This window comes from Phyllostomus hastatus, unplaced genomic scaffold (genome assembly GCF_019186645.2).
Source record: "Phyllostomus hastatus isolate PE091 unplaced genomic scaffold, TTU_PhHast_1.1 phas_contig_64, whole genome shotgun sequence".
Classification (NCBI taxonomy): domain Eukaryota; kingdom Metazoa; phylum Chordata; class Mammalia; order Chiroptera; family Phyllostomidae; genus Phyllostomus; species Phyllostomus hastatus.
The window spans coordinates 11,550,227-11,575,166 of NW_025333928.1; the positions used below are offsets into that span (position 1 = coordinate 11,550,227).

General features: G+C 58.2%; 2 protein-coding genes across 7 annotated transcripts; both read right to left on the reverse strand.

Moving 5' to 3' along the window:
- Positions 1-18: 18 nt before the first annotated feature.
- WDR24 (WD repeat domain 24) lies at positions 19-5,527 on the reverse strand. 3 transcript variants are annotated; one of them, XM_045848960.1, is made up of 9 exons: positions 5,368-5,527; positions 4,373-4,855; positions 2,841-3,018; positions 2,017-2,689; positions 1,388-1,506; positions 1,189-1,310; positions 992-1,096; positions 571-911; positions 19-442 (listed from the first exon to the last, which is right to left on the reverse strand). In XM_045848960.1, the coding sequence occupies exons 2-9, from the start codon at positions 4,851-4,853 to the stop codon at positions 89-91; spliced, it is 2,373 nt and encodes a 790-aa protein (XP_045704916.1). In that variant the 5' UTR covers positions 4,854-4,855; positions 5,368-5,527; the 3' UTR covers positions 19-88. The 3 variants fall into 3 exon arrangements, with proteins under 3 accessions (XP_045704916.1, XP_045704914.1, XP_045704915.1); XM_045848958.1 differs by having other exon boundaries at positions 5,173-5,526; XM_045848959.1 differs by having other exon boundaries at positions 5,213-5,525.
- A 1,153-nt stretch (positions 5,528-6,680) lies between these two features.
- FBXL16 (F-box and leucine rich repeat protein 16) lies at positions 6,681-18,372 on the reverse strand. 4 transcript variants are annotated; one of them, XM_045849304.1, is made up of 7 exons: positions 18,055-18,372; positions 16,670-16,812; positions 10,820-11,478; positions 9,637-10,145; positions 9,229-9,313; positions 8,809-8,872; positions 6,681-8,563 (listed from the first exon to the last, which is right to left on the reverse strand). In XM_045849304.1, exons 3-7 carry the CDS (start codon positions 11,462-11,464, stop codon positions 8,415-8,417), a joined length of 1,452 nt encoding a protein of 483 aa, XP_045705260.1. In that variant the 5' UTR covers positions 11,465-11,478; positions 16,670-16,812; positions 18,055-18,372; the 3' UTR covers positions 6,681-8,414. The 4 variants fall into 4 exon arrangements, with proteins under 4 accessions (XP_045705260.1, XP_045705261.1, XP_045705262.1 ...); XM_045849305.1 differs by having other exon boundaries at positions 18,050-18,372; XM_045849306.1 differs by lacking the exon at positions 16,670-16,812.
- Positions 18,373-24,940: the final 6,568 nt, after the last annotated feature.

Sequence of the window (24,940 nt, forward strand, 5' to 3'; positions counted from 1 at the left end):
GGGTGACAGGCGGCTTCATACTGTGGCTCCATTTCCTTTATTTGGTTCACAAGCCCCAGCCTCTTCCCTCCCCCACGGGACGAGTGGATCAGGAGTACTCGCACAGGTGGCCACAACCAGCCGGGCAGTGGGAACTGCCCTCCAGCCATTTCATGATGTGCTGCAGGTGTCCCCCGTGACTGCAGCCCTGGCACCACACAAACAAACCCTTAACTACGTGGTGGCAGACTGCACACATGCTGGCACATCGGTGGCACCTGTCACACACCCAGCCACGACTGCTCATGGGTCGCTTGCAGTGGCTGCAGTTGACGTGCAGGGTGGTGGAGGCCTGGTTGAGGCAGCTGATGGCGCGGCTGGTACTGAGCTTGACTACCTGGTTGGACACGTTCCAGAGGCAGAAGCGCTGCAGCAGGTCGATGTAGGACGTGTACCAGTGCTCCTGGTGGTGCAAGGAAGGGAGGAGGGAGACGGGAGGCCAGGGTTGTGGGCACATTGAGGCGTTTCACCCCAGCATGCTGGGTGCAAACACAAGTGTGCAGGGAGACCATCCCCCACCCAATCACCAACCTGAGTCTGCTCATCGATGTCTTTGCGGACACGTTCACCCAGCACGATGAGCACAGATACGGCCATCTGCACATCACCTTGCTCAGCATAAAAGCGTAGCATGTCACACACTAGGGCGCTGAAGAAGTCAGGTGGCAGGCGGCTGTCGTAGAGTGCGTGTGAGACAGAAATAAGCGAGAAAGAGGAGTCCATAGGTGCCAAGGAGGCCACATCTGCCTCACTACCGCTCACATGGGGCGAGTCAGCCTTGTCCTGTAGGTGTTCAGGGCCCGGTGGCGTGTCCACAATCTCATGGCGCAGGGGGAAGGCCTCCTGGGGCAGCACGTACTCAGGCTCCTCAGCTGCGAAGCAGGGGCCAGTAAGGCAAGGTATGAGCCTCTGGTCCTGCCTCCCAGCTCTGCCCCTCCCAGCCCCGACTCACTGTGTGCATGTTCTGGATCCAGCAGATACAACTCGTCCTCCTCGCCCTCTACATCGCCCAGCAGGTAGTCGGCAGGCACATCACTGCCCTCAGTCTCCTCGTTATCTGCCAGGGGAGGGAGGGATTCCCACTGCTGGCTTGCTCTGGGATGCCCCAGCTCCACTCCCAGCCATGTCCTGTGCTGCCCTCCAGCCTACCCTCATTGGTGATGAGCGTGGCTGAGGAATCGAGCAGCACCGTGTCGCTCCGTGTGTCACCCTTGCTGCGGTCAAGCCGGGTCTCACTACCCAGTCCTTGGGCCATATCCTTCAGATTGAAACTGGGGGCAGGGAGTGCTGATGGGTGGGTAGGCTCCAGCAGCCCCACCCTCTGAGAGAGCTGCCACCAGGGATCTACCTGTTCATGAGTGGCAGGCCACAGGAGCTGCCCTTGCCCACACTGTGGTTGAGATTGGTAGTAGACACCAGGCCAGGGCTACAGTAGATGATCCGTAGCATGGTCCACGTCTGCGCCACCTAGGGGTGGACACCAGTCACTCACAAGGTCCATGGGCCCTATTGCCCCATGCAGGTCCCCACCCTAGATGGAACCAAAACTCTCAGCATTCAGTTGCCCCAATGACCCAATGTCCTGGCCCACCCCAGGTAGGGAAACCGAGGCCTATGGGAATGATAAAAAAAGCCCCAGCCCCTATCTTGCAGGGCATAGAGGGAAGCAGATGTGGGAGCTGGCCAATATGGAAATGAGCCTGGGGTCCCAGGGAGAAGATGACAAAGTGGACCTTGGGAAGTCCAAAGCTAGGATGGGGGCTTAAGCCCTCTGATGCCCCACACCTGTATCCCCAGGGTGGCACTGGTGTCTGCCCGGCTCTGCGGTCTTAAGTACCCTCAGTTATCAGTTATTGGGGTGAGTGAGGGTCAACAGACTGAACTTGGGACAGCGTCTAGGCGCAGCAGTTGGAAGAGCCCCCTGACCTTGACCCAAGGTCATGGCTCTTGGGCCCACCTCAGCCCAGCCCCACCTACCTGGTTTCGGCCCAGCTCCCGAGCCACTTTGGAATTGTGGTCACAGAGCTCAGCCAGTGGCCTGCCGGCCAGGGCGTAACGCTCAGCAGTGTCCACAAACCAGCTCATGCTGCCACCGCCAGGCTCTGTCTCAAAGACGCTGAGGGCACTGGAGGCGAGCCCCGCAAAGGGCTCAGCAGCGTCCAGTTTGCGCTTGAAGAAGATGGGGTGGCGCCGATCACCAGCATAGGGTTTGCGCCCAGACTCAGTGGCCACTAGGCTCTCCTTGGCGGCAAAGGCCAGGTCTCCAAAGAGGCCATAACAGAGGCCCTCAGGGTTGGCACGCTCAACAGGCTGGCTGGCATCACGGAACAGGTGCTGGCACAGTGTGCTGTCCTTGGAGCCAGAGAGCAGGAAGGAGGAGTCATGTGGATGGCGCCAGGCGATGCCTGTTGTGACGTCTCGGTGCTCCTCAAACATGGCTGCAGGCACAAAGGGCCTGCGCACGTCCCACACGTAGATGTTGTGGTCTACCATCATAGAGCACGTGGCCAGGTGGTGGCGGCATTCAGGCCGCCATTTGACTCTGGCCACTGAGGCAATGGTTTGCACACAGTGCACCTCCTTGGCACGTTGCGTGGTCATGTCCCAGACCTTCACCATCTTGTCACGCCCACCTGTGGCCAGCCAGCCCCTATGGAAGGCCGGTGAAGCCCTCAGTTTCCTCTCCTAGGATGAGATGGCTCCCCGACTCTCTGGCTCACAGGACTTGAGGCAGTGAGAGAGCCCCTCCATGAGCACCACCCATCCCACCCTGCTGCCCCTGCCCTTAGCGCACCCCATACCTGTCCTCGGGGTGCCAGTCGCAGCAGAAAACAGGCCCATTGTGGGCTGTAAACATCCTCTCACAACGGTCAGGGCGCCGAATGTCCCAGAGCTGCACATTGCCATTCTCAAAGGTGGAGGCAAAGGTGAAGTAGTCCCGAATGCTGAACTGGACATCCCGCACACTCTCAGACTGGCCTGTGGGCAGAATGTCAATGGAGAGAGAAGATGAGGGGGACAGCCCACTGGGCATTCCAGGAGGGAGAGTGGCCAAAAAAGGGTCCTTGGAGCGGCTGTGGACCCTCCAAGAGGAGAGGCCTCACAGACACAACAGCCTGGGCTGGGGAGCAGGACACCAGACATCGAGTGGTTTCTTTTTAAAAATATATTTTAATTTTATTTTATTTTAGAGAAGGGAAGGGAGGGAGAAAGAGAGACCGAGGAATATTGATGTGATTGGCTGCCTTATGCAAGCGTCCCACCCAGGAACAGAGCATGGAGCCTGCAACCCAGACATGTGCCCTGACCAGGAATCGAACTGGCGACCTCTCAGCTTGCAGGACCTCGCTCAACCAACTAATCCATGCCAGCCAGGGCCAGACATCTGGTAGTTTCTGACACAAACTCCTGGACCTTGCTTTTTCCTGGATTCTTCCTCTGATGTCAGTCCTTGCACAAAGCTGGGGCCCAGCCTCAGGACTGGCTATCAGAGCACTGGGTGAACAGGAGCCTCACTGGGCCGCCTGTCTACACTCCATAAGTGGTACTGAGGACCCCAAAGGAGGCAGAGATGAGGGTACCCTAGCTTCTGCCCAGTCCCTCCACCTTGAGCTGGAGCTCCTGGTCAATTCCAGAGGACTGGAAGCTTTGAGGATCCATATTCACCCCCATAAACTGCCACACCAAGAGCCTTTGAGAACAGTGTCCTGCTTTACCCCAGCACAGGTAGCTCGGGGTCTGTCTTAAGAGACCTCCACCCTCAATTATCCAAGGCCTCTGCCCTGTGCTTCACTTGGTTCCATCAAGGTGGATAAGGGAGAACTGTCGCAACACCACTGCCAGGGAGCTGGGCATTCTGGGAAAAGAACCATGGCGGGGATCAGGCAGTGCACCCCACCTCCTCTGCATCCCTGGGCTGAGGACCTTGGAAATCCCAGAGGACTTCCTGCAATGAGGCAGCCTGGAGCTCTGAGGTAAGGGAAGAGGCAGTGAAACACCATCTGCTCAACCGCCCACGTTGGCTGTGGGCTTGCTCAGGCTCTGTCCTCTTCCTTATCCCATTCCTAGCCTCAACACCTGCTGGCCCTTTGGGTGCATGAGAACTGCAGCCACACTTCAGCTACTGTTCACACTTCAACCAGGTCAGCCTCGGTCCCTCCCCTGTTGCTCCTCAACCCTCTCTTTCAGTCTCAGCTCAGCTGGTTTGTCCTCCAGGTAGCCCCCTGGGAGCACATCTGAGTGTCTTTGATGCTTGCAGCACTTCTTAACCTCCTGCACAGGCCAGCCACCTTCAAAGACTCACACCTGCCCAATCCGCCTCTGAGGGCCTCACCCGAGAAGGTGCTGACAGAGTCCTTTCTGCGTAGGTCGAAGCACTTCATGAAGCCATCCTGGGAGCCACTAAGCAGCACATGGGCCTCAGAGGGGTGGAAGCAGACTTTGTTCACTGTGCGCTTATGTTCTGTAAACAGCTGGTCCTGCTTGTTGCGGGAAGGCCGGCCCAGGTTCCACGTGACTACCACACCATTGGTGGCCGCTGTGGCCAGCAGGTTCTCATCCATCTGGTGCCAGACAACATCAGCGCAGCTCAGATTGAGCGAAGGCTTGCGGCCCACACGCAGGTTCAACTTCTCCACAAACTGTTCTTCCTCAATGGCATAGATCTTGAAGATGCTGCGGCCTGCCACAACCACCTGAGCCGCATCACGGCACACACTGATGGCGTTGGCTGGAGCGTCCAGATGGCAGTGCATTGTATGGCCTGTCAGTGCACTGCTACCCAGGGCTGTGGTCACTCGGGACATCTTCTCCATGGCTGCACAGGTAATGGATACAGGAGGAGGTCAGTGAAGTTGGCTGGCCTGGTCACCATAAGGGCAGGGGGACTGTCAGTTCAAATCCTTCCCCCTGAATGGATACCCCAAAACTGCTTAGACCTGGGCTAGTCAGTCAGTCTGACAGGCAAGTCCCATTACCCTGGCTAGGCGATCAGAAGGTGCTATAGCTGCCCTGAAGCTGCTAAGTCCCATGTCTGACTTGTTGGGGAAGACCCTACCTGGTCAGTCCCAGCCCAGCCCACCTTTCCATCCTCCACCCGCCCCTCCCCCAATCAAATTTAGGCGGTCAGTGGACCTTCAATCAGTCAATCCCGACAGAGAAGTGAGGTGGTTACCACCATCCACGCAGTCGGCTGGAGTGTTCGGGGACGAAGCAGAAGGGCTAGGGAGGCCCGAAGGACAGAGGCGCAGGGGACCCGGAGGGGCGTTAAGACCGAGCCGTTTAAGGAGCCTGAGGGGTCTGGCGCCGGTGGCTAGAAGTTGCGATGACCTGGGAGAGCGGCGGCAGCGGTAACACTGCCAGAGGAACCGAAGAACCCTCTTCCTCTGCGAGCACCCAAACCATTTAGTAAAATTGCCCAGCCGAGCCGGAACCCACGCACCGGAAATAGCCTGTCTCTTTCCCGCCCATCGCCAGAAGTGGTCCTCTCTTGTCAGCTCCTCGCCGGAAGCCGGCTCCCACACAGCAACAGTTCCGGATCTGGGACCAGGCCCGGTGAAGGCGGAGGTTTGGTTCAGGGCTGAGGAGGAGGGGTTTCCCCAGTTCTGCCTTGGTGGTTGGTCTTTTTTTATCGCAGTGTTTATTACCAGTGCTCATCTTTTCCCCATGGACTTTCAGCAAGTCCATGCATTACTAAACGAGTCCCGAATCCTTCCAATCGTCTCTGTCTCCTTCCTCAACTACCCTGAAACTCAAAATCAGGTTTTCCCGGGCCCCTGCTCTCCGTGATCTGAACCCCGCACAGCAGCCAGCTACTACTCTTCGACTAAAACGCCTCATAGCTCCCCACCACATCATGAATAAATCCCAAGCTTCTGGCTTCTTCCGCTCCCCGCGTTCCCCCAGCCACGGCGCTTTCCATTACTTTTTGCAGCCAGCCAAGCTCTTTCTTGTCTCGAAACCACTCGTGGTAGGCTCTCCTCCAGAACACATCTTCTCACCCTTGAGAGTTCAGCTTAAGTGTTCTGTTCTTAAAGATTTTCTCTGGCCATCTCGTCTAACGTGGCTTCTCCAATCACTGCCACCTCTACTTATCACAACCCGTTCCTGTGTTTACGTTATCTTCTATTGCCTAAGAATATGAGCTCCACCAGGCAGTCATCACACCTATTTGGTCTCCACAAACTCCAGTGCCTGACTGCCTGTTCACGCAACCCTGTTCAAGTGACCACCCTTCTCCGTGAATCTCCCTTTTTTTCCTGGGTGAGTTTTGGTCTGTCCCTGATGCACTATGTGGTCTTTTAGGACATCCCTGCTCTTCTATTAACCTCGTTTACCGTGTGCATGAAACAGGGCTCATTTTCCCCTTCTAAAAGGATGGGCTAGATCCTAGGTATTTTGGAGGGAATAGTATGTGTAATGACTTCAGTATCTCTCTCCCCCTTAAGCAGGGAGCTTAGGGACCTCTGCTGGTCACTGCTGGGTTTCCAGTCTGGCACTGTGGCCTCCAGTCCCTGTTTGTTAAGAGAACCAATAAGTTTGATTTGTTGAGAGGTGCATTAGAATCCAGAGACTTAGGCCCTTCAGGGCAGATATACCTTCCCCACCAGGGCCTGATGACCTGAAAACAACTCAGACACGTGTTTTTACAACTTTTTTAATATATATTTTTATAAACAGGTCACATGATAAAATAGCACAAGAAACACTTACCAAATATAAGGTTATATCTTCCGCATATACAGGAGAATGAGGTCGTTATGTACAATAAGAAAATGATTTTAGGGGTTGGTTGGTTTTGTTTTCCTCTTTCCCCTTAATTTTTTCCTCCTACAGTCGTTGGAAATATCACAGCTTCAGTTGCATTAATACTTTGGACAAATGGACAGCTGCCACCTCCCCACTAAGGAGCTGTGGGGAAGGCTGAAGAAACTGGCTCCTGACCACTTCAGCCCAGGAGTCTCCTGCGGGCACTCCAGGGGCAGAGAGATCTTTGGGCTGTTGAACTGTTTCTCTGCTTCAATAGCATCTCTCTCTCTCTCTCTCTCACTCTCTCGTCCTCTCTCTCTCTCTCTGGAAACTGGTTACTCTCTTCCAACCAGATGGGGGTGGGGTGTCCCAAGATTAGATGTGGGCACTGTATCTCCTGGGGTTCAAGGTTGGGAAGGGAAGGGGTCCCAGCCCCCTCCTCAGCAATTGCCAAGATGTGCCAGCATCCCCTAGGACTTCCAAGTCTTGGGATGGGGCAGAACATGGTCAGAGCCCAGTTGGGCAAGCAGGTTTGGGAAGCTGGAGAGGGGGTGGGTGGGGTGGCTAGAAAGGAGCCCTCCCTGTTCTGGGTGCTAAGGATGTGCTGGCCGCTGGCAGATTAAGTCACTGGCTGCCGCTGACCCTGAGCCTTGGCCAGGGCCCACTTTACTAGCTTCTGCCTGACAGAGAACTGCCCAGGGTGAAATATGGTGCTGAGGGGCCTGGGCCCAGTTGGCTACAGGGGCTGCAGTGTAGGGTCCACCCAGGATTTCTCCCAAGGCCTGTGGGCCCTAAGTGTCACTCCAGCTTGGGGTCTCTCAAGGTAGCTATACCACCTCTGCACTGAGATGGACTGGATACGTTGATTATGCCAAGGTTATTGTTACACACTCTGCTCCTCTCCCAACCAAATTCAGCCCCAGTCTAGCCAGGGCCCAAGGACTTGTAGGCCTGCGGGTGGGGGTGGGGCGAGCAGGGGACTGTCTCACACAGTGGCAAGGAAGAGGGGAGATCGCTTGGGTCAGGCTGGCGTGAGGTGGAAGGGTGGGTGGGACTTGGGCTCCTCGGTGGGCCATGGCTTTGACGGAGGCCTGTTTCCCCTTGTACCTCTGGAGGGCTCCAGGCGCCGTGCGGTGGAAGATGAGGGCAGCCCATGGGGCTCTTCCAGGCCCCTGTGTCCTGGGGGACCCAGCCCCCCTTCATCCCCTTGGGCCCTGCCCGAGACGGGGAACAGCCGGGAGACGGCGGGGTGTGGCAGGGAAGGCGGTAAGGACGGCTGTCTGACGAGCTTAAAGCGCCCCCCACGACCAGGCCCGGCCCCCCACCCTCCCAGCGGGCAGGCGAATCATGGGAGGTGGCTGCGGCGGGGCGGGCGGGCGTGCAGGGCGGGCACGAGGGGCATGCACAAATCCCCGAGTGTGCGTGCGTGCGTGGGGCGGGCACCGCCCGTCGCCCCTCCCTGCCTGGGCGCGGCCAGGAGAGGAGCGGGCGCAGGGCAGGGCTTTCCCTTGGTTCGCTCCGCCTCTCGCGCTAGGCTAGAGGGTGCGGAGAGAGGGGGCTCAGTGGCGCCCTCGCGTCCCCGCCCAGAGCCTGGCAGGTTCCTGCGACGCGGGCGAGTAGACTCCGCGCTACTCGATGACGAGGCAGCGGGGCAGGTGCTGTGAGAAGTACTTGAAGAGTTCGGGGGTGGCCCCGGGGCAGTTAGTCAGCTCCAGTTCCTCCAGCTCCTGCAGCTGCACCAGGCCCGACAGCCCGGTTGTGGTCAGCAGTGGGCATCCTGGGAGACACGGGAGTGGGAGGGGGGCGGCTGAGTGGACGGGGACCGGGGAAGGGTGGGGGCAGGGGCGGGCCCAGCCTGATGTGGACCCGGACCTCTTTTCTGACCTGGACCTGAGACAGCTAATCAGCCCCAGGTACAAAGATGCACAAGGGACCTCGCAAGTTTGGCGGACTTGAACAGTGTGTGTGGGGAGGGGGGTGTGTGTGTCACTGTCCAGCAGGGCGGCCAGTGGGGAGTCTCACCTGCCAGAGACAGGAGACGCAAACTCCTCATGGCCAGGAGGTGCTTCAGCCCGAAGTCCTGCACCTGGGCGGAAGGGCGGAGCGAGTTAACTATTTCCGCTGTGCCCTGTAGGAGCCCCACTTCTTGGGTCAGGCCTCTTGCTGGCCTGCAGCTGCTGAAGGGGCAGGGAGCGGGGTTCAAAACGGGGGTTCCTCAGCTCCCCAGGGAGCCAGGAGGCAGCTGGGGAGTGCTGTTGAGGGCCCTGGGGACTCCGCACACTCCGCTTACGTTGGCTGCTGGGCATGGAAGAATCCCAGACTTCCTTACAGGATCTGAGTGGGCCGGGAGCAGATCAGAGGGCTGTCCAGGGGAGGTCACTCCCTGCACCCCCCACCTCCCCTACCTACTCCCCAGTCTCCGGAGGCGTGAAGGGCCAGTACCTGGCAGCACCATCGCAGGTAGAGGCTGCGGAGGGACGACATGGTGGATAAATAGCTGAGGCCAGTGTCTGTGATGCGTACACACCTGTGGTTGCAACAGAGCAGGAATTGCCCACCTTCAAAACACCTCTCCTCGCCTCTCAGCCCCAACCCCTTACTTCCTTCCCTGGAGCACCGCTGGTGTGAACTCACCCCCTGCCCTACTCATAATAGCTCCTTCCTTTCCACAGCTCTGCCTCACACACTAGGCCAGAGTTTTGAGGGCCTGCCCTTCAACCCACTCCCCACCCTCACTGCAGCCCCACTCTACTTACAGATCTATTCACTAACCAAGGCTGCCTGCTTAACCGGCTCCCCTGGACTCCTCCAATCCCTCCCTCCTTGGCCTAGGGGTGGGGGTGCACACACCTGTCCAGCACCAGCTCCTCCAGCCGGTGCAGGTCGCAGGCCACGTACTCCAGAGCCATGTCAGTGATGCGGGGGCACCATGAGAGGTCAAGGCTGCGTAGCTTGCGCAGGTTCTCAGCCACAAGCTCCACACCATCATCTGTGACCTTAGAGCAGCCAGAGAGGCTGAGCGCCGTGAGGTTGGGCAGGCTGTGCACCACGTTGACCACTCCATGGTTGGTGATCTCCCAGCAGGAGAGCAGGCGCAGGGTGTGCGTGCTGTGGCCCTGGCGCGCCGTGAAGTAGGCCAGCGCCGTGTCCGTCACGTGGTAGGCTTGCAAGCTCAGCTCAGCCAGGTTGGGAAGCAGCTGTGAGATGGCTGCGATGGCATCATCGGCCACGTTGATGCAGTCACTCACACTCAGCGAGGTGATGCGCGCACTCAAGCTGGACCACAGCCCTGCCTCAGTGAAGTCGTTGCAGCCGGACAGCTCAAGGCGCACTACACCTTGCATCTGCTCCAGCATCACCTGTGGACAGGCAGGTTCGGAGTCAGAGACCTGACCTTCAAACACACCGAGGTTGCCGGGTGTGGCCCTCCCTACAGGGTGTGGGGAGGAGGTAGGGTGGAAGGAACCCAGTGCGTAAACATACACGGAGCTGTGCTCTCGGACAAGTTCACTGTGCAGTGTGTCTGTTACACCTCAGCCACACTCTGAAAGAGGAGGCAGGGCACAGGGGAACTGGAAACCCAGGGTCTGGCCACAGCAGGTGCCCAGAACAGTTGTGTCGATGATCTGATGATCATGGTCCAGGTCCTGGGGAAGGGGCTGCCTGCACCTCTGCCCTTTGCCCCTGCTCCCCCATTACTGGCAGTATGCTCCCCACTGGCACACAGGGCCCATGCTCAGAAAGGCCTCACACGTAATGAACTTCTTTTCTGTTGCTGTATTAGAATTCTTAATCATCTTTGAACAAGAGACCCGCATTTTCGTTTTGGGCCGGGGTGCTCAAATTATATAACTAGTCCTGCCTCTTCACTTTCCTGGAGCCATGAGCCCCCTCAGGGCACCAGCTCAGCCCTCAGTTACATCGCTCCCTCCCCCGCACCTCCCCTTACCCTCACCCCTGCTCCATTGCTGCTGCCTGGTCCTGCCCCACATCCCTGTCCCTTCTAAGCCAGTGAGCCAGCAGCAGGACATACCTCCAGGCCAGCGTCAGTGATAGTGGAACGCTTGAGGCTCATGGCCTTGACACCCTTCTTGGACAGGGCATAGTTGTCGATGAACTCACAGATATCCAGGTCAGAGACTCCGACTAGGCAGAAGCCCTCAAAGCCACGAGCAGCAAAGCCCTGCAGGTTCACGAACTCCTTCTCACCACTAGGCAGCACGTTGTAGAGCTCCTTGGCATGCAGCACAGGCGTGAGGCCTGCCCAGAACTTCGGCTGGTAGAGCACGCGTCGCCAGGCCTTGCATACCTGGGCCAGCACACACTTCTCGCAGGCCGAGAAGTACCAGAAGAGGCCATTGAGGATTTTTTCATCTGTGGCCAGCGGCGGCCGCTCCACTGGGGGCCCAGGTGCCGGGGCGGAGGGTGGTCCACCAAGAGGGATCCCTGCTGTGGGGCACAGGCCCCCAGCCAGGGCAGCCCGGGGCAGTGGGGCAGCCAGGCTGGGTGGTGGGAGAGTGGGTGGGGGCAGCGGCTGGCAGGGGCGGTTCCTGGCAGCCGGTGTGCCCTTGGTGATACTAGCTGCACCCAGGCCATTGGGCTGGCCTGGCAACTTCACCAGGCCATTTCGAGGCAAGCATGGGGGCTTGGGGTCGCCGTCAACTCCGGGGCTGGACATCTTCCTCCGTCACTCTGCAGATAGGGGCCCAGAGTGAGTTCCATGCTCTCTTTGGGGGGCAGGGCAGAGCTAGGCCCCTTCCTGTCCCTGGGAGCCCTCTCCTATGGTACTCCAGAAGCACTCGACAAAAAGGATCTCAGTGCAAGGTTCCCCCTCACAGAGCAGCAGCAGGACAGGTCTGAGTCCCTGGTGCCTACTGTGTGTACTGAGCTCACCCTGCTCCCACTCACAGAGCTTGTGACACCTAGGTACAACAGTTCCTACTTTATAGATGAGAGAACGGAGGGGGAGAGAAGCAAGACTCACCCATGATGGCTCCCTTTGCTACCCTGATGCCCACTATCACTGCCAGCTGGGCCTGCCTCCACTGCATAACTGAAGGTTTGGGGCAGTCTCTGGCCCTTCCACTGTGGGCTGCCAGCATGGCTCTCTGGAGTAGTTCCAGTACTCTGAGATTCACGTACCAGTCCCTAAGAATATCAGTGGCTACAGGAGGTTCTGTGGCTAAGAATCTACCCAAAGAAAGGGCAAGGCAGGTGTCTTCCCAGAGTTTACTGTGATGCCAGCAGTGAGCCCTGGACACCTCTCTCTTTAATCCCCCACCTACCTCATTGAGGATGATGCTCTGGTGACTGTAGCCATTAACTAGATGAGGAAACCAAGGCTGAGGCAGTGTGAATTGCTTGCCCAAGGTCATAGTCAGTGGTGGGGCTAAGACCACCTGGCTCCTCTTAAGCCTCCAAAGCTGTGAATGGCTGGCAGAGGGCACAGGCCACAGATGGCTCTTGAGGGAAGGGGCAGTGGGTCTGTCACAGTGCCACCCTCTGCTCCACATTCCAGATGTTCTGCCCACCCCCACCAGACGCCCGTGAAGAGGCTGTCTGCTGTGTTCACCCACATGGCCACACATGCTGGCTGTGTGGCCTGGGCATGGCCTTCCCTTCCAAGCCTCACTTTCCTCACAAAGATGCCTAGAAGTTGACATGATCCTGTCATTGGACCACATGTGCAAAGGGCATGGCCTACAGTGAGCATGTGGAAAGTGACATGGACATTGGTTCTGAGCACCATGGCCTGCCAGAGTTGAGGGGGACATGAGCCACCAGGAATGAGGGAGGTAAGTGACAGTCCTACCCTGCTCTTTCTAGCACCATGCCCTCCACTGTTTCCAAGCCTGGATAGGACAACCTTAGCCAGCACTCCGCATCCAGAGAGGGGGCACAGACCTGGGACATGTGGCTGTCATGCCTGCCAACCCAACCCTGGGCCCTCCCCAGAAGAGGCTCCTACACCTGCACTGGCCCCTCACTGCAGTTCGTGACTTCACAGAGGCCGACATGACATCCATAACGGCTGCTGATCGCCCACTGGGATCATCATGGATGTCAGCCTCACAGCAGCTCCGGGGGTCAGATTAGGGGCCTGAGGCTCCAAGGAGTTACGGTGTGCACACAGTGGTGGGGGTGATCTAACATGAGGGCTTCCCTTAATGCCAGTACAGGAGGATGGGACCATCGTGGCTAGCAGTGCTTCATGGAGGAACAGGATGAAGCCCACAACTGGCCCTCACTCCTCTGTCCAGGGGAAAGGATGTCGCGATAACTCCTTTTGGGCTGCTGAGTACATAGAGGCAGCCCCAGCTCGAGCACGTCCTGTGTCCATGGAACACGGTTCCATGATTTCACGGCTCAGGGCGCGCTGCCCATCCGATCTCTGCTGCTTCCCACAGAGGAGGCGCGGCCAGCTCGGGCCTCAGCGCGCAGCACCATGGACAGCGCCCCTGCAGCCGCTGTGCGCGTGCTCTGAGGTGAGGCTCAGCCGCCTCCACCGTGGACAGCGGCTGGTGGTGTGGTGTGTAGGGGATGGATCCGGAAAACCCATCTTAGCAGGGTGGGGCCCTGGAGGTGGAAGGGGGGCGGATGGTGGAAGGGAAAGGAAAGAAGCTGCCCCGCTCATCTAAGATCCCAAGGAGGCGGCGGAGGCGGCACCAGGGGAGAAATAACTCAAGAGCAGATTTAGGCTGAAAATGCTCCTAGCCATGGGTGTTCACGTGGAGCTCCTGAGATGGGTGGGGGATGCACGTGGATGCCCCGGCAACAGAGCGGCAGCCTTCCTGTCCCCAACTGGAGCTCACATTGTACACTCCCATCCATGGCCCCATCGCCACCCTCTGGGGCTCAAGGCTGAGCTGGTGAAAATAAACTCACCCCTGGGTGAAAGCCCATGGGAAGGAGTGGCCAGGCCCAGATGACCCTCAGCAGCCTGGGGGGAGTGTCTGAGGCCAGTCTGCCCCTCATCCCACACCCCCATCCCTGGCCAGAAGGTACTGCCTGGCCTGTCCAGCAGCCCTCCTTACAAAGGCAGCTCTGCTGCTGTTCCTCAGCCTTGTCGGGGTCTTTCCTGATGGGTTCCAGCTGCTCCTCACAATCCAGCCTCATTGACCCGGCCTGAGACTCCCCCACTCTGTAGCTCAAAATCAATTATAGCCACACGCTGGCCCAGGGCCAGAGCTTTGGGAGAAAGGTGAATTCATGCATGGTCAGAGGTGGGTCTCCCTGCCAGTTCAGCAAGCAGTTCCTAGGGGGCTGGGACAAGGGTCCCTCTGCCTGGCCCAAGCCCCATCCACCTAGCCAGATGGTTGCAGGCACCTACCTTCCTGGTACCTGTGACTACACTTAGTGGGACTTGGAGGGCCTGCTTGGAGTTTCCTGCCAGGAAGGGGTAGGGGCAGTTGCCAGTCCGCTGGTGACTGCCTCCCCCTTTAGGGATAAATACCAGGAGCTAATGATGTGAAAAGAGGCTCTTTGAAAAGGTGGCCACACTTGCACCATCATTAGCTTCATCCCCATGGGTTGTTCTCTCGGTGTGTAGTAGAATTCCAGGGAGGTCCTGGGGGCTTAGGGCTCCTGGGCTCCCCGCAGGGCAAAGAGGGGGATAGTGGCCGCTACTTTAGTTGTCTTGTCCCCATCAGCCTGAGCCAGAGCTGGTTGAGGGTGCCACTTGGGAGAGCCTCTGTGTTTTCCCAGCAGACACATGGTGAAGCATGGGGCCAGTGGACTCAGGGAGCATGGTGGGGTCCTGGGGGCTCCTGGGAGGACTCTGGAACTTCGTGACTTGCAGTCTGCCAGTCTGCAGAGAGCCATGCTGGGGCCTTATAAGGAGCTGCCTCTTTTGCAGCTCTTTTCCTCACTAGGCCCTCAGACCCAGCAAGCCTACCTTACAGCCTCGCCTAACACCTCCCCAGCCCTGCCTCTGGTCCTGCATTCCTCCTCCCCGTCCCATCTCTGCCTGGGCACATGCTGTTTCTCCTGCTTGCCCAGTAGGCCTCTGCTCCTTAACCCTGCAAGCTCCTTCTCCTCCATTCTTCGGTATAAGCACCACCCCTGCCTCCCCTGGGGTACCCCCCCACCCCAGCACCGAGAAAGATCTCCAGGGTCTCAGTCATCAGCTGTGCTACCATCACTGTACACCTGTTGGATTTTCCCCTTGGCAAGGGGCTCCTTGAGGACAGATGGCACCATGACTCAGGGACCTCCCAGTGCTTCAAGAGTGAATGAATGAATGAATGAGAAATGGCATCAGGGTCTAGTCAGCAGGGTCACAGAAAGGGTATGGCTTCTCGAGGCCCATGAGGCTTGATGGAGGACAGGTTAGAGTAAGAGGAGGGCAGTTAGTGGGGGAGCTGCAGCTCAGTTCATTAATACTGGATATGACAGAGGCCAATGTCCACGAGGGAAGGAGGCCACTGGGACTGGGTTTGTGTCAGAGCCTTTGAGAAGGCCCCCTGAGGCCTGGGGTGGGCCTTGCAGTTATTCAGACCCTCAGGAGGAGGACAACTCAAGTCTCCTTTTTGGCTGAGACTCCCTTTGGAGCTGCAGTGTGAAGGAAGCTGGCTGCCTGTCCCCTGTAATCTGGCTAGACCTAAGGAGAAGGGGACAGGCACCACCAGGAGGGAGGGAAGCTAGGGATCTTTCTCTTCCCAGCACCACGGCCCTTACTGCTGGCCTGAAGCCTTCAGGCACTGCCTGACCATGATGGGAAAATCAGGGCTCAGAGAGTGAATTTTTAGAAGTTGCACAAATCTGGGATTTGACCCCAAATGGGGATTTGATCTCCATCTGTCTGACCCTCAAAGTGCAAGCCAAGCACACTGGTCCAGAGGGCAACCAAGGGCCCCTGGCTGGCTCATCGCTGGCCAGGCACACCCCCTGTGGCCTCTGTTCTCTGCCCTGTTCTGCCCTTCCATCCCTGTGCCTTCCCAGTTTGGGATCCTGGGGCCGGTGTTCTATCCCACAATTGTCCCTGTCACACACCTGCTCTCCTTCCGGGGGCTGCAAGCTGCAAGTCCACCATGGGGACACTCTTCTTCCAGACTGTTCACTCCAAAAAATCTCTTCACCCCTCGTGACCCCCACCTCAGAGGACTCTTGCTCCATCCCCAATGCCCCCATGTGATGCAGCCTGCCCTGGACAGTCTGACCCGGCCCTAGCAAAGCTCGCGCTGACCAGCTCCCCCTGCCTTCTGAGGGCCACGGAGCGAGGGAAGCTCATGTAGATCAATCTGGGGTGACGACCAGGGCAGCCTGGGATTGGGGGCGTGGTGCGGACTGACACGCTCCATGACAAGCCCGTGACTCAGGCATATTCACATCCCTGCCACTCTGCACATGTCCTGCCAGCAGCGCTCTCCGCCCACCCCCAGCTTGGAGATGCTGCTGGGGTGCAGGCTGCCCCACCCAGGCACCAGGGACTCTGGGAAGGGAGAGCACGGCCCCAAGAGAGACTGGGGTTCATGCTCCAACAGTCTCTTGGCCACACTCAGGGCAGCTCAGCCATGTGAGACTGGGTGCCTTGGGGAGTGGATGTTGGGTTCCAGGCCTCGTCTCAGACCCTCTACTCCAAATGACCTGGTCCCCCCAGGGCCCAGGCCTGGGGTGTCTAGTGCATGCTGCTCGGGCAGCTGCCTCGATCCCTCCCTCTCTTCCCTGCCAAGTGGGGAGAGGTGGTCCAAGCCCACCCTCTGGGCCTGGTCTGATTGAAGCTAAAGTCCACTGGTGGGAAGGGAATGTTCTGGGCTACCCACTGACCCCACAGACCTTCCTTCACTGTCACCTCCACTCCTCCCCCACGCCAGCCTCTGAGACGCATGTCACAAAACGGGCTGTGGGCAGTAGAGCAGGCCAGCCAAGACGCTCCTTCCCCTACCTCAGGGTGAGATGTCTCCCTGGCTTTCAGCAGTGCAGGCCGTCCTGGGCCCGGGCCCAGCCGTTTCGAGGGCGCCAGGTCCCCCAACCTCAGGTCCACTTGTTTTCTTCTCATCAGTGGGAGATAGGACTCGCTCAAGTGCCCTGGAAGTGGGTGTGAGCCAGAGCAGAGGGTGGCACCTCTCCCATGAACCTCCCCAGTGTTAGAGGCACCCATAGGCTTGGCCCAAGGCGAGGGGTGGTTGAGGTGGGGGGAGCAGGAGCTGGGGCAGCTGCACCCTGGGGTCCCCCGGGGCCTGAACAGCCTGCCCTGCACTGCCCGTGTTCACAATGGGGCCATGGCTTTTCCTCCTTTCAGACAGCTCTGGCCCAGCCCTGCGGTCACCCCCTGTTGAAGCAGCAGGTCTCCATTGGGCTCCTGCCCTGGCCTGTGGGACCCCAAACCAGACCAGGCCTTCTGTGCCCAGGCAACTGTCCAGCAGCCTTCAGAAAACTCTGGTGGAAGAAGGGGTCCTGTGCCCACCTGGCACCAGGGAGCCCTAAGCTGACTGGTTACTGGACCCTAGGAGGTGGCTGCTGTGGGGAGGGACCTGATGGAGGGGGCAAGTGAGGTGGCATCCACCATCTGCTCTCTCCCTGGAGGGAAGGCTTCCTATGCAGAGGCGGGGAGGGGCTGGAGGAGTGGCCACTGGGCCGTGGGCTCCCTAAGGCTCCAACAGCCAGCACTTCTCTCCTTCTGGAATGATTGATGTGCCATTTTCCCCACCCACTCAAACTCCAGGAGTACAGGACCCCTCCCCAACAAATCTCAAGGTACCCATTTCCTCTTGTGAGGCCCTCTAGCTTTGGCCATGGCCTGACCCTTCCTCCAGAACCAGTCATGTGCCCAGCCCCCTCCTGTCCCTGCCTTCTCCTACTGTGGCAGCTCCATACAGGGTCAGGTGTCCAGGGGACAGACAGCCTCTCAGGCTAAGGTTCCAACCGAAGTGTAACACCTCTCATAGGCCCAGGGGCTCATGGTGCTGAGGCGGGAGCACAGGGCTCAGCGGCAGTCCAGGACTTCACCTAGCCAGGCCATCTGGGGGCCTGCAATTCCACTGCCACGGGACATGGTCAGATGGCACTGACCCATAGTCTAGGTCCAGTTGCTATGGGGAGTGGGCCTTGACCAGGCCCTCCATTGGGGTAAGGGGGCTGTGGCAAGGCCTGGCAGGGCCCCACGCCCAGCGGCCACGGTCAGAGAAGGGGCTGCGGTTACGTAAGCCGGGGAGGGGGGTGGCAGAGGCGCCGTCTCAAGCCCCCTCCCCATCCTTTCATTGTGGCCGCCTCCGTGGGGTAGCTTAGCCCCTCCCCACCCCGCAGCCTGTCCGGGAGCACACACCTTACCTCGGCCCGGACTCCTGGCTCATGCCACGCTGTTTGCCGGGTGTCCTCCCGTCATGGGGAGCCCGGCATGGGCGCTGGCGAAGCGGGAAGGCGGCAGAGGTGCTGGCCTGGCCAGCAGGGCCCGGCCGCACCCCGTGCCCGGTGCCCCGGCCTGGCCGGCCACCTCGGCTGCACCCCGAGAGGAGCTCCCCGGTGGGAGAGGATCAGCCACCCCAAGCCTCCCACCGGGGAGGCTGAGGCTGTGCCCAGATAAATAAGGCCGCTTTGCAGGGAGCCAGGCGGGCGCCTTCTCCCTCCCCTCGCCCTCCTCCCCGCGCTCCTCCTCCACCCTCCTCCCTACGCTCCTCCGCGCTTCGCGCGCCCCCCGCCCGGCCCAACACGCCGCGCCCTCGCGCGTTCCCGGTGCCGGGAGCCAATCCGGGCTGGGGAGCCCGGGAGGAGCAACGAAGATGCCGAGCCCCGCCCCGCCCTGCCGCGCGCACCGCGCTCCCGCCACGGCGCCCACTGGCACGCGCCAGTTCCGGCACGCACCCTGCCCCCACCTTCGCCGCGGGCGCCCTCACAATAACAAACCCGGGCGCGCGGCTGCGCGAGGACAGGAGGGAAGGGCAAGAGGAGGGCTAGAAAGCAAGGGAGGTGAGGGGAGGGCAGGGCGTGTGGCCGGAAAGCGGACTTGGAGCTAGCCCTGGCTCCGCGGAGCGGTGGGGACCCCCAATCCTGAGGTGCAAAGAAGACTCAAGCCCTTCGGCACCAGCGGTTGGCTCAGGGCTGCCCGGTCGGTCCTGTGGTGCTCAGGGCCCGCCCGATAGTCCTAACCCTTGGCTGCCACCTGCAGGGACAAGAAGGGTCTGACCCTTACTCTTCCCGCACCTCCTGCAGAGTGGGCAGTCAGTCCCCTTCCAAGGCCCTCACATGTGCGCACCTGCTGGGCGTCAGGCCCAGGAACACCCCTTAGTGGGGAACACACACCCACAGAGCTGAAAAACAAGTGACCAGCAGATAATTTCTGAGTGATTTATTTTGAGTGCAACGGAAGTTGAAGAGGGCCACGTGATGGTAGGGCTCCTGAGGACATGCCACCTGAGTTGAGACCCCAAGGGTGAAATAGCGAAGTGGTACAGGACCGGGTGTGAAAGTGCAGAGGCCTTAAGGAGCATGGCAAGCTCCCTCTGGAATAGACTGGAGGCGCGGGCGGTGCCTACTTTGTAAGGACCAGGCTGAGAGAGAAGGCAGAGGAGGTGGGATGTGGCAAGTAGGTGTGGAGGACTGTCTGGCCCATCTTGCCAGGCCTCCCAGCAGACTTGGGGAGGGAGACGGAAGCTAATAGTATGGATCCTGAGGTCTCTTGGGAGCAGAGACAGGGAAGAGGCCAGATGTGAGGAGAGCAGAATAGGGTCTTCGAATCAGGGAAAGAGCCTCAGGGTGGGGAAAGTGGCCCCCTGGGAGAATTTCTTCACAGAACTGAAGCCAGCTGGTGTTTGGTGTTTGCAGTGTTATAACGGGAAGCAGGGCCCAGCGAAGATGGGGGAGGCAGCAGGGGGAGCGGGGCTGGCTGGACCTTGGCTGGTCTGGGGGCTGGCGCTGCTCTTGCTGCGTGTGGAGCGCTGGCTTTGGTGCAGGCGGCTGTGTGGTGTGGCAGGGACTGAGGAGTCAGTCTTGTCCCTGTGCTGACACGAATCGAAGGAGGAAGTGTGGCGTGGGCAGGCAGGCTGGGATGCCTGAGGACATTTGGGGTGACTGAAAAAGAGAGTTGTCCAACCCACCCAGTCACCTCCAGCATGCGAGCGAGTCTGGCAGCTGGCCTTCCAGCTCAGCTTCTACCCCACGTGCCTGGGTGCAGGCTGGCACAGCCCCTCGTGGACATTGCCCCGCCTGGTGGGTGGGGTTTCAGTGACTGCTGGGGGAAGGGTGGCTCTTGCCCCTCAGCAGGTGTCAGAGCCTCAGGCAGAGAGCAAGCTGTGCCCCCAAAGGGACCAGAGAGGTCCTCCTGTCTTGGAAAAATCTGAGTGAAGAGGAGCTACTCAGAGGGACACGAAACATGCTGCAGAAGGCCTGCCTCCCGAACACCTGTGGGTGGCTTGCCTTCCACCTCTGTCACCGCTCCCTGTGCCGAGTGTCCCTCTTCTCCCTGGCTGATGGCAGCTTCCTCCTCACTGGTCTACCCTGTTGTCCCCTACCTCTTCTCCCCGTGGCGTGGAGGCATCACTTTATAGTGCACATGCGGTCCCCCTTCTCCCGAGTCTCTGTGCTGCAGACTGCCAAGCCCTGAGTCTCCAGAACTGCCAGCCCACAGCCTCACCCCTTATTCTTGGAGCTTCTGCCATGTGGCCTTCCTCCAGGGCAGGAGGGTACTAAGTGCCTCATCTACAGCATGAACTCACCTAGACCACATCTCACCTGGAGCACCCTTCCCTCGTCTTGGTGCCTGGGCATGAAGGAGTCTCCCCAGTACAGGCTGCTGGGGGATTCCAGCTCTGGAATCATGGGAAATGAGGACTGAAGGTTCTTGACCCGTCCTGCCGTTAGGCATTGGGACTAAGGGAGAGGGAGCCACTGTCACTTCAGGGAATGGGGATGCCATTAATGGGGTCACACCTCACGGCTCTTGAGGTCTGGGGTGGTGGCTCTGAAACACCCTGAGCCTCCTCACAGGAGGGTATCAGGCCTTTCCTTGGGGGCTCTGGGGTGGTACGTGTGTCCTGGAGCCACCTGCCTAGGCCCAAATAATCTCTCCCTGAGTGGGGCCTTAGGCAAGTATTCCCTGCTTAGAAATGGCTCTGGGGTCTCAGGGGTGCCCTGAGGATCCCAGGACAGCACACGGTGAGAGCCTCATGCCCGATAGCAATTAGGATGTCTCTGAAGCCTCCTACTATGCAGCCAAGAAATGGACACTGTGCTCTCACTGCCTCAGGCCCTGCCCAGAGGTAGGCGCCCCCAGAGTGCCTGGGGAAGGGCCCTGTGGGGTGGGCAGGCCTCAGATGTGTCTGGCTGTGCTCCACACTCCACAGTCGGAATGGCACCCACAAGAATGAGAACCTCCCTGCCTGGGGTGGCCGTGGTGGCCCTGGGTGGACAATGGCAGGTGATGGGTCTCTCTGCCGCTTTCTAGAGTCTGTTCCTGGCCTTCTTTCCCCCTCCTCCTGGGACCCAGGTCCCACCTACCAGGGGAAGGGGGCGGAGTAGCTAGGGCTGAGGATGACTCAGGGCCTAGCTGTCACTAAGGCAACCCTGTCGCCTAGCAATGGCAGTCTCCTGGTAACAGATGTCTCCTAGCAATGGGATATTTTCCCAGTCCTGGCTAGAGTCTGGCAGTTATTTTTAGCTCAGTTGCAAATCAATGGCAACTGCATTTTTGGCTCCCGGAGAAGATCTAAGGTGTGCCTGTGTGTGTATGTATTTCTTGTCAAAGGGAGGAACACATGCCAGCTACAGAACTTGCTCCATGTCCCAAGGTGCAGGCTCATAGGTTGTGAGGCCAGATTCTGACCAGAGTGATGTGGGGGAGTGGGTGCAGGTGGAGGGGAGCCAGCTAGAGGTTGCACAGGCTGCCCAGAGGAGTTGGCAGATAAGGCCATCTCCCCGATGAGGGTCTCTGGGAGGGCTGACCACCTTGGCACCCTTGGCTCCCGAGGTCAGGCTGGGCATGGGGACCCAGGCCTGTGCTCATGGTGCTGCCAGTGCAGGTCACTGGGCAGCCCAGGTCCTGGCAGGCTCCTGGCACCCCCTAGCCCTCAGCTGTGGAAACGGTACCTGTTGTCTCTAGCCCCCAGCCCCATCCAGAGGTGCAGGTGGTCCTGGTTGCGTGGTTCTGGGTGGCCACAGGTTCAGCTGGTGACATGGGTGGGGCTGGCCTCTGTTTGGCCCACATCTCTCCTTCTGCCCTGTTTTTCCTGGGGTGGGTGCCCAAGGCGGAGGTCTTGAGCAAGCAGGAGGCTTGATCCCTCTGGGCTCTCTCTCTGTTTCCACAGGGGCCCTGTTTGCTGTCCTCTCAAAGCCAAGTTCAAACTCCCCCTGGGCAATGGGCATGGGGCTGGCCTAGCCTACCTCCCACTGGCTACCTTTATGGCTCCTGGTTTGCCCTGCATTCTGTTCTCGCTTTGGGGCCCTTGCCCTCTGTTCTCTGCACTTGGGGCACGCTTGACTTTTGTGTTGCTCCCCTAGGCCCCTGACCAGACCAGACTCTGCCTTGCTCCTTGCCTGTACCCCCAGCACTACAGGCTTCCTGGCAGGTGCCCTTCAACCAGTGGGGTTGCCTCCCCTGCTGGAGGGCGGTGCCACTTGTCCCAGGCATTGCTCAGGGCATAGCTCTCACCTCAGACAGAGCTGCTTGTGCCAGTATCAGCGCCAGCCCCTTGCCAGGGCCTAGGTTTTGTATGGAAATGGAGAGTCAGTCAGGGCGCTGAGGGTCTGGAGCAGGGATGTGCAAAGGAGCCCTCAGCCTGAGCATAGACACCAGGGGATTTGCCTGTGGTCTGGACTACCATTCACTCATTGGTGTACACGCTCATTCTTCAGGTATTTACTGGGCACCTGCAGTGTGTCTGGTTCTGCACCCACAGCAATCAAGGTGCACTGAAGGCCAGACAAGGCCTTCTGGGCTCCCTGTCCTGTAACAGGACCCAAACCTGTAACAATATGCAAGTGTGAGGACAGGTGGCCCCTGTTCGGTTGGGTCTTCTGTAGGTTACATCATTGCTGGACCCCTCAAAGAGGAGTCTGGGGCACAGGAAGGGGAAGCCTGGTGGAGAGACAGCTCAGAGCCAGAGGTGTGCCCCTTCTGAACCAGATCACTGTCAGGAACCTCTCCCTTGCACCCACAGACACTGACCCATAGGGAGCCTAGGGCCCTAGGCTGGCTGGAGGTGGGCCTGAGACTGTTTTTTTTTAAGGGGAAGGGAGAGAGCAGTGTATGGTTGCCTCCTGTGCACCCCCTATGGGGGACCTGGCTGGCAACCCAGGCATGTGCCCTGACTGGGAATCGAACTGGTGACCCTTTGGTTCCCAGGCCAGCATTCAACCCACTGAGCCACACCAGCCAGGACTGAGGTTGTTTATTTACGCTGCCATTAGAGGGAGCATGGAGCCCACTCTTTGCCCTCAGAGGCCTGGGCAGGTGCTGCCAAGACCTTAGTGACCAGCCATAAGTGGACCCACTGCCTTGGCAATGGCAGCCATAGTAGCTGACCCATTGGCCCCATCCTTCCTTCTACAGAGCCTCTTTTGCTTTATAGTGCCCAGCCCCAGGTCCTGACCACCTGTCTTTATTCTTAATTGGGCAAAATACTCATAATGTAGAACCACCATCTTTAGTTGTACAATCCAGTAGGGCTTAAGTACATTCACATTGTAATGCAGCCATCACTACCTGCCATCTTCAGAACATTTCGTCTTTCCAAATTAAAGCTCTGCCCCATTAAGCACTAACTCCTCGAGACTCCTTCTGCCAGCCCCAGCACCCACAATTCCACGTCTCTATGAATTAGGACATTCCTCACCGAAGTGGAATCATACAGTATTTGTTATCTTGGGACTGGCGTGTTTCACAAGCATAATGTCCTCGAGGTTCATCTGTATCATAGCCATGTGTCAAATTTTCCTTCCCTTTTAAGGACAAATTATATATATTCTACTGTATTGATAGACCACATTTTGTTTACCTGTTCATCTGCTGACAGACACTTGGGTTGCATCCACCTTTTGGCTATTGTGATGACAGCTGGCGGTTCTCACCCCACCAGCTGTGTCACAGGCATGCACAGGCAACCAGGTTCTTAGTGATCGAGGACAAAGAATTGAACCGAGCACAGAGTTTACAGCATAAAGAAAGAGGGAAGATTTATTAAGCGATAGTACACTCCACAGGACATGGGAGTGGGCCAACTCTGAGCAGAGAAGGAACACGTGGGCTGGGGGGATTCTATTCTTATAGGGGCAGAAGCCCCCCTGCTAGCCTTTGGCGGGCTTTTCCTGCGCAGGTACAAGGAGTTGGATTTCAAAGCTACTGCGCATGTGTGGTTTCCCATGATTTTCTTGATTGGCTACTGGAGAAGGGAGTCCCACAATGTTATTTCATTATAATGCTATTATAATGAATCAGGGGTATTGCGCAGGTGCATTCCATGATTCAGAGTTATACCAGAAAACAGAAACAACCAGTCTTAGGGGGTCTTTGTCATGTATGGATGTTTTTTATCTTAGCCCTGTAGGGCCTCTGGAGTTTCCTTCCTGACTATCTCCTGCCTCAACTTACCCCTGGGAGACATGGTTCTCAAAAATCTTTTGGGGGGTTGTTGAAGGGTGAAGGTCCATCTTCCATAGCTGCTTCAGGCTTGGATGGGACAGTAGACCCTGCCTATCGAGAACCACGGAACTCTCGCCCTATTCTATCTAGGGGTTGAAGAGGAATTCCTGAGGCCACTGCAGATGCTATTTGTTGGTCAGCTTCGACATCGCTCTCAGGGATTGGTTGGAAACCTTGGAGCATCATCAGTTTGACGTGGAACTGCTTAAGTCTAGAAGAAACAAATTTAACAAGTAAATTAAATAAGCAAGGTCCTAAAAGCAGTAAAAGCAACAGCGTTATTAAGGGCTCAAAAAGACGTAATAACCATGTTAAGCCAGGGAACCAGGAGGTCAGGGCTTCCCTAATCCCTTGGTCCTGTTGATTATATTTATGTAGCCATTCTGCCTGTTCATAAATTTTCCTTATGTTAGTTTCAACCATTCGAGTTATTTACATAGGTGCAGCAGGTTTTATTGATAACAGCACATACCCCACCTTGTTCTGCTAGAAGATAGTCAAGGGCAAGGCGGTTATCCATGACTACATTTGCCAATGAGTCTACTGATCTTGAGAGTCCAGCTAGAGTACCAGCAGTATCTTTGG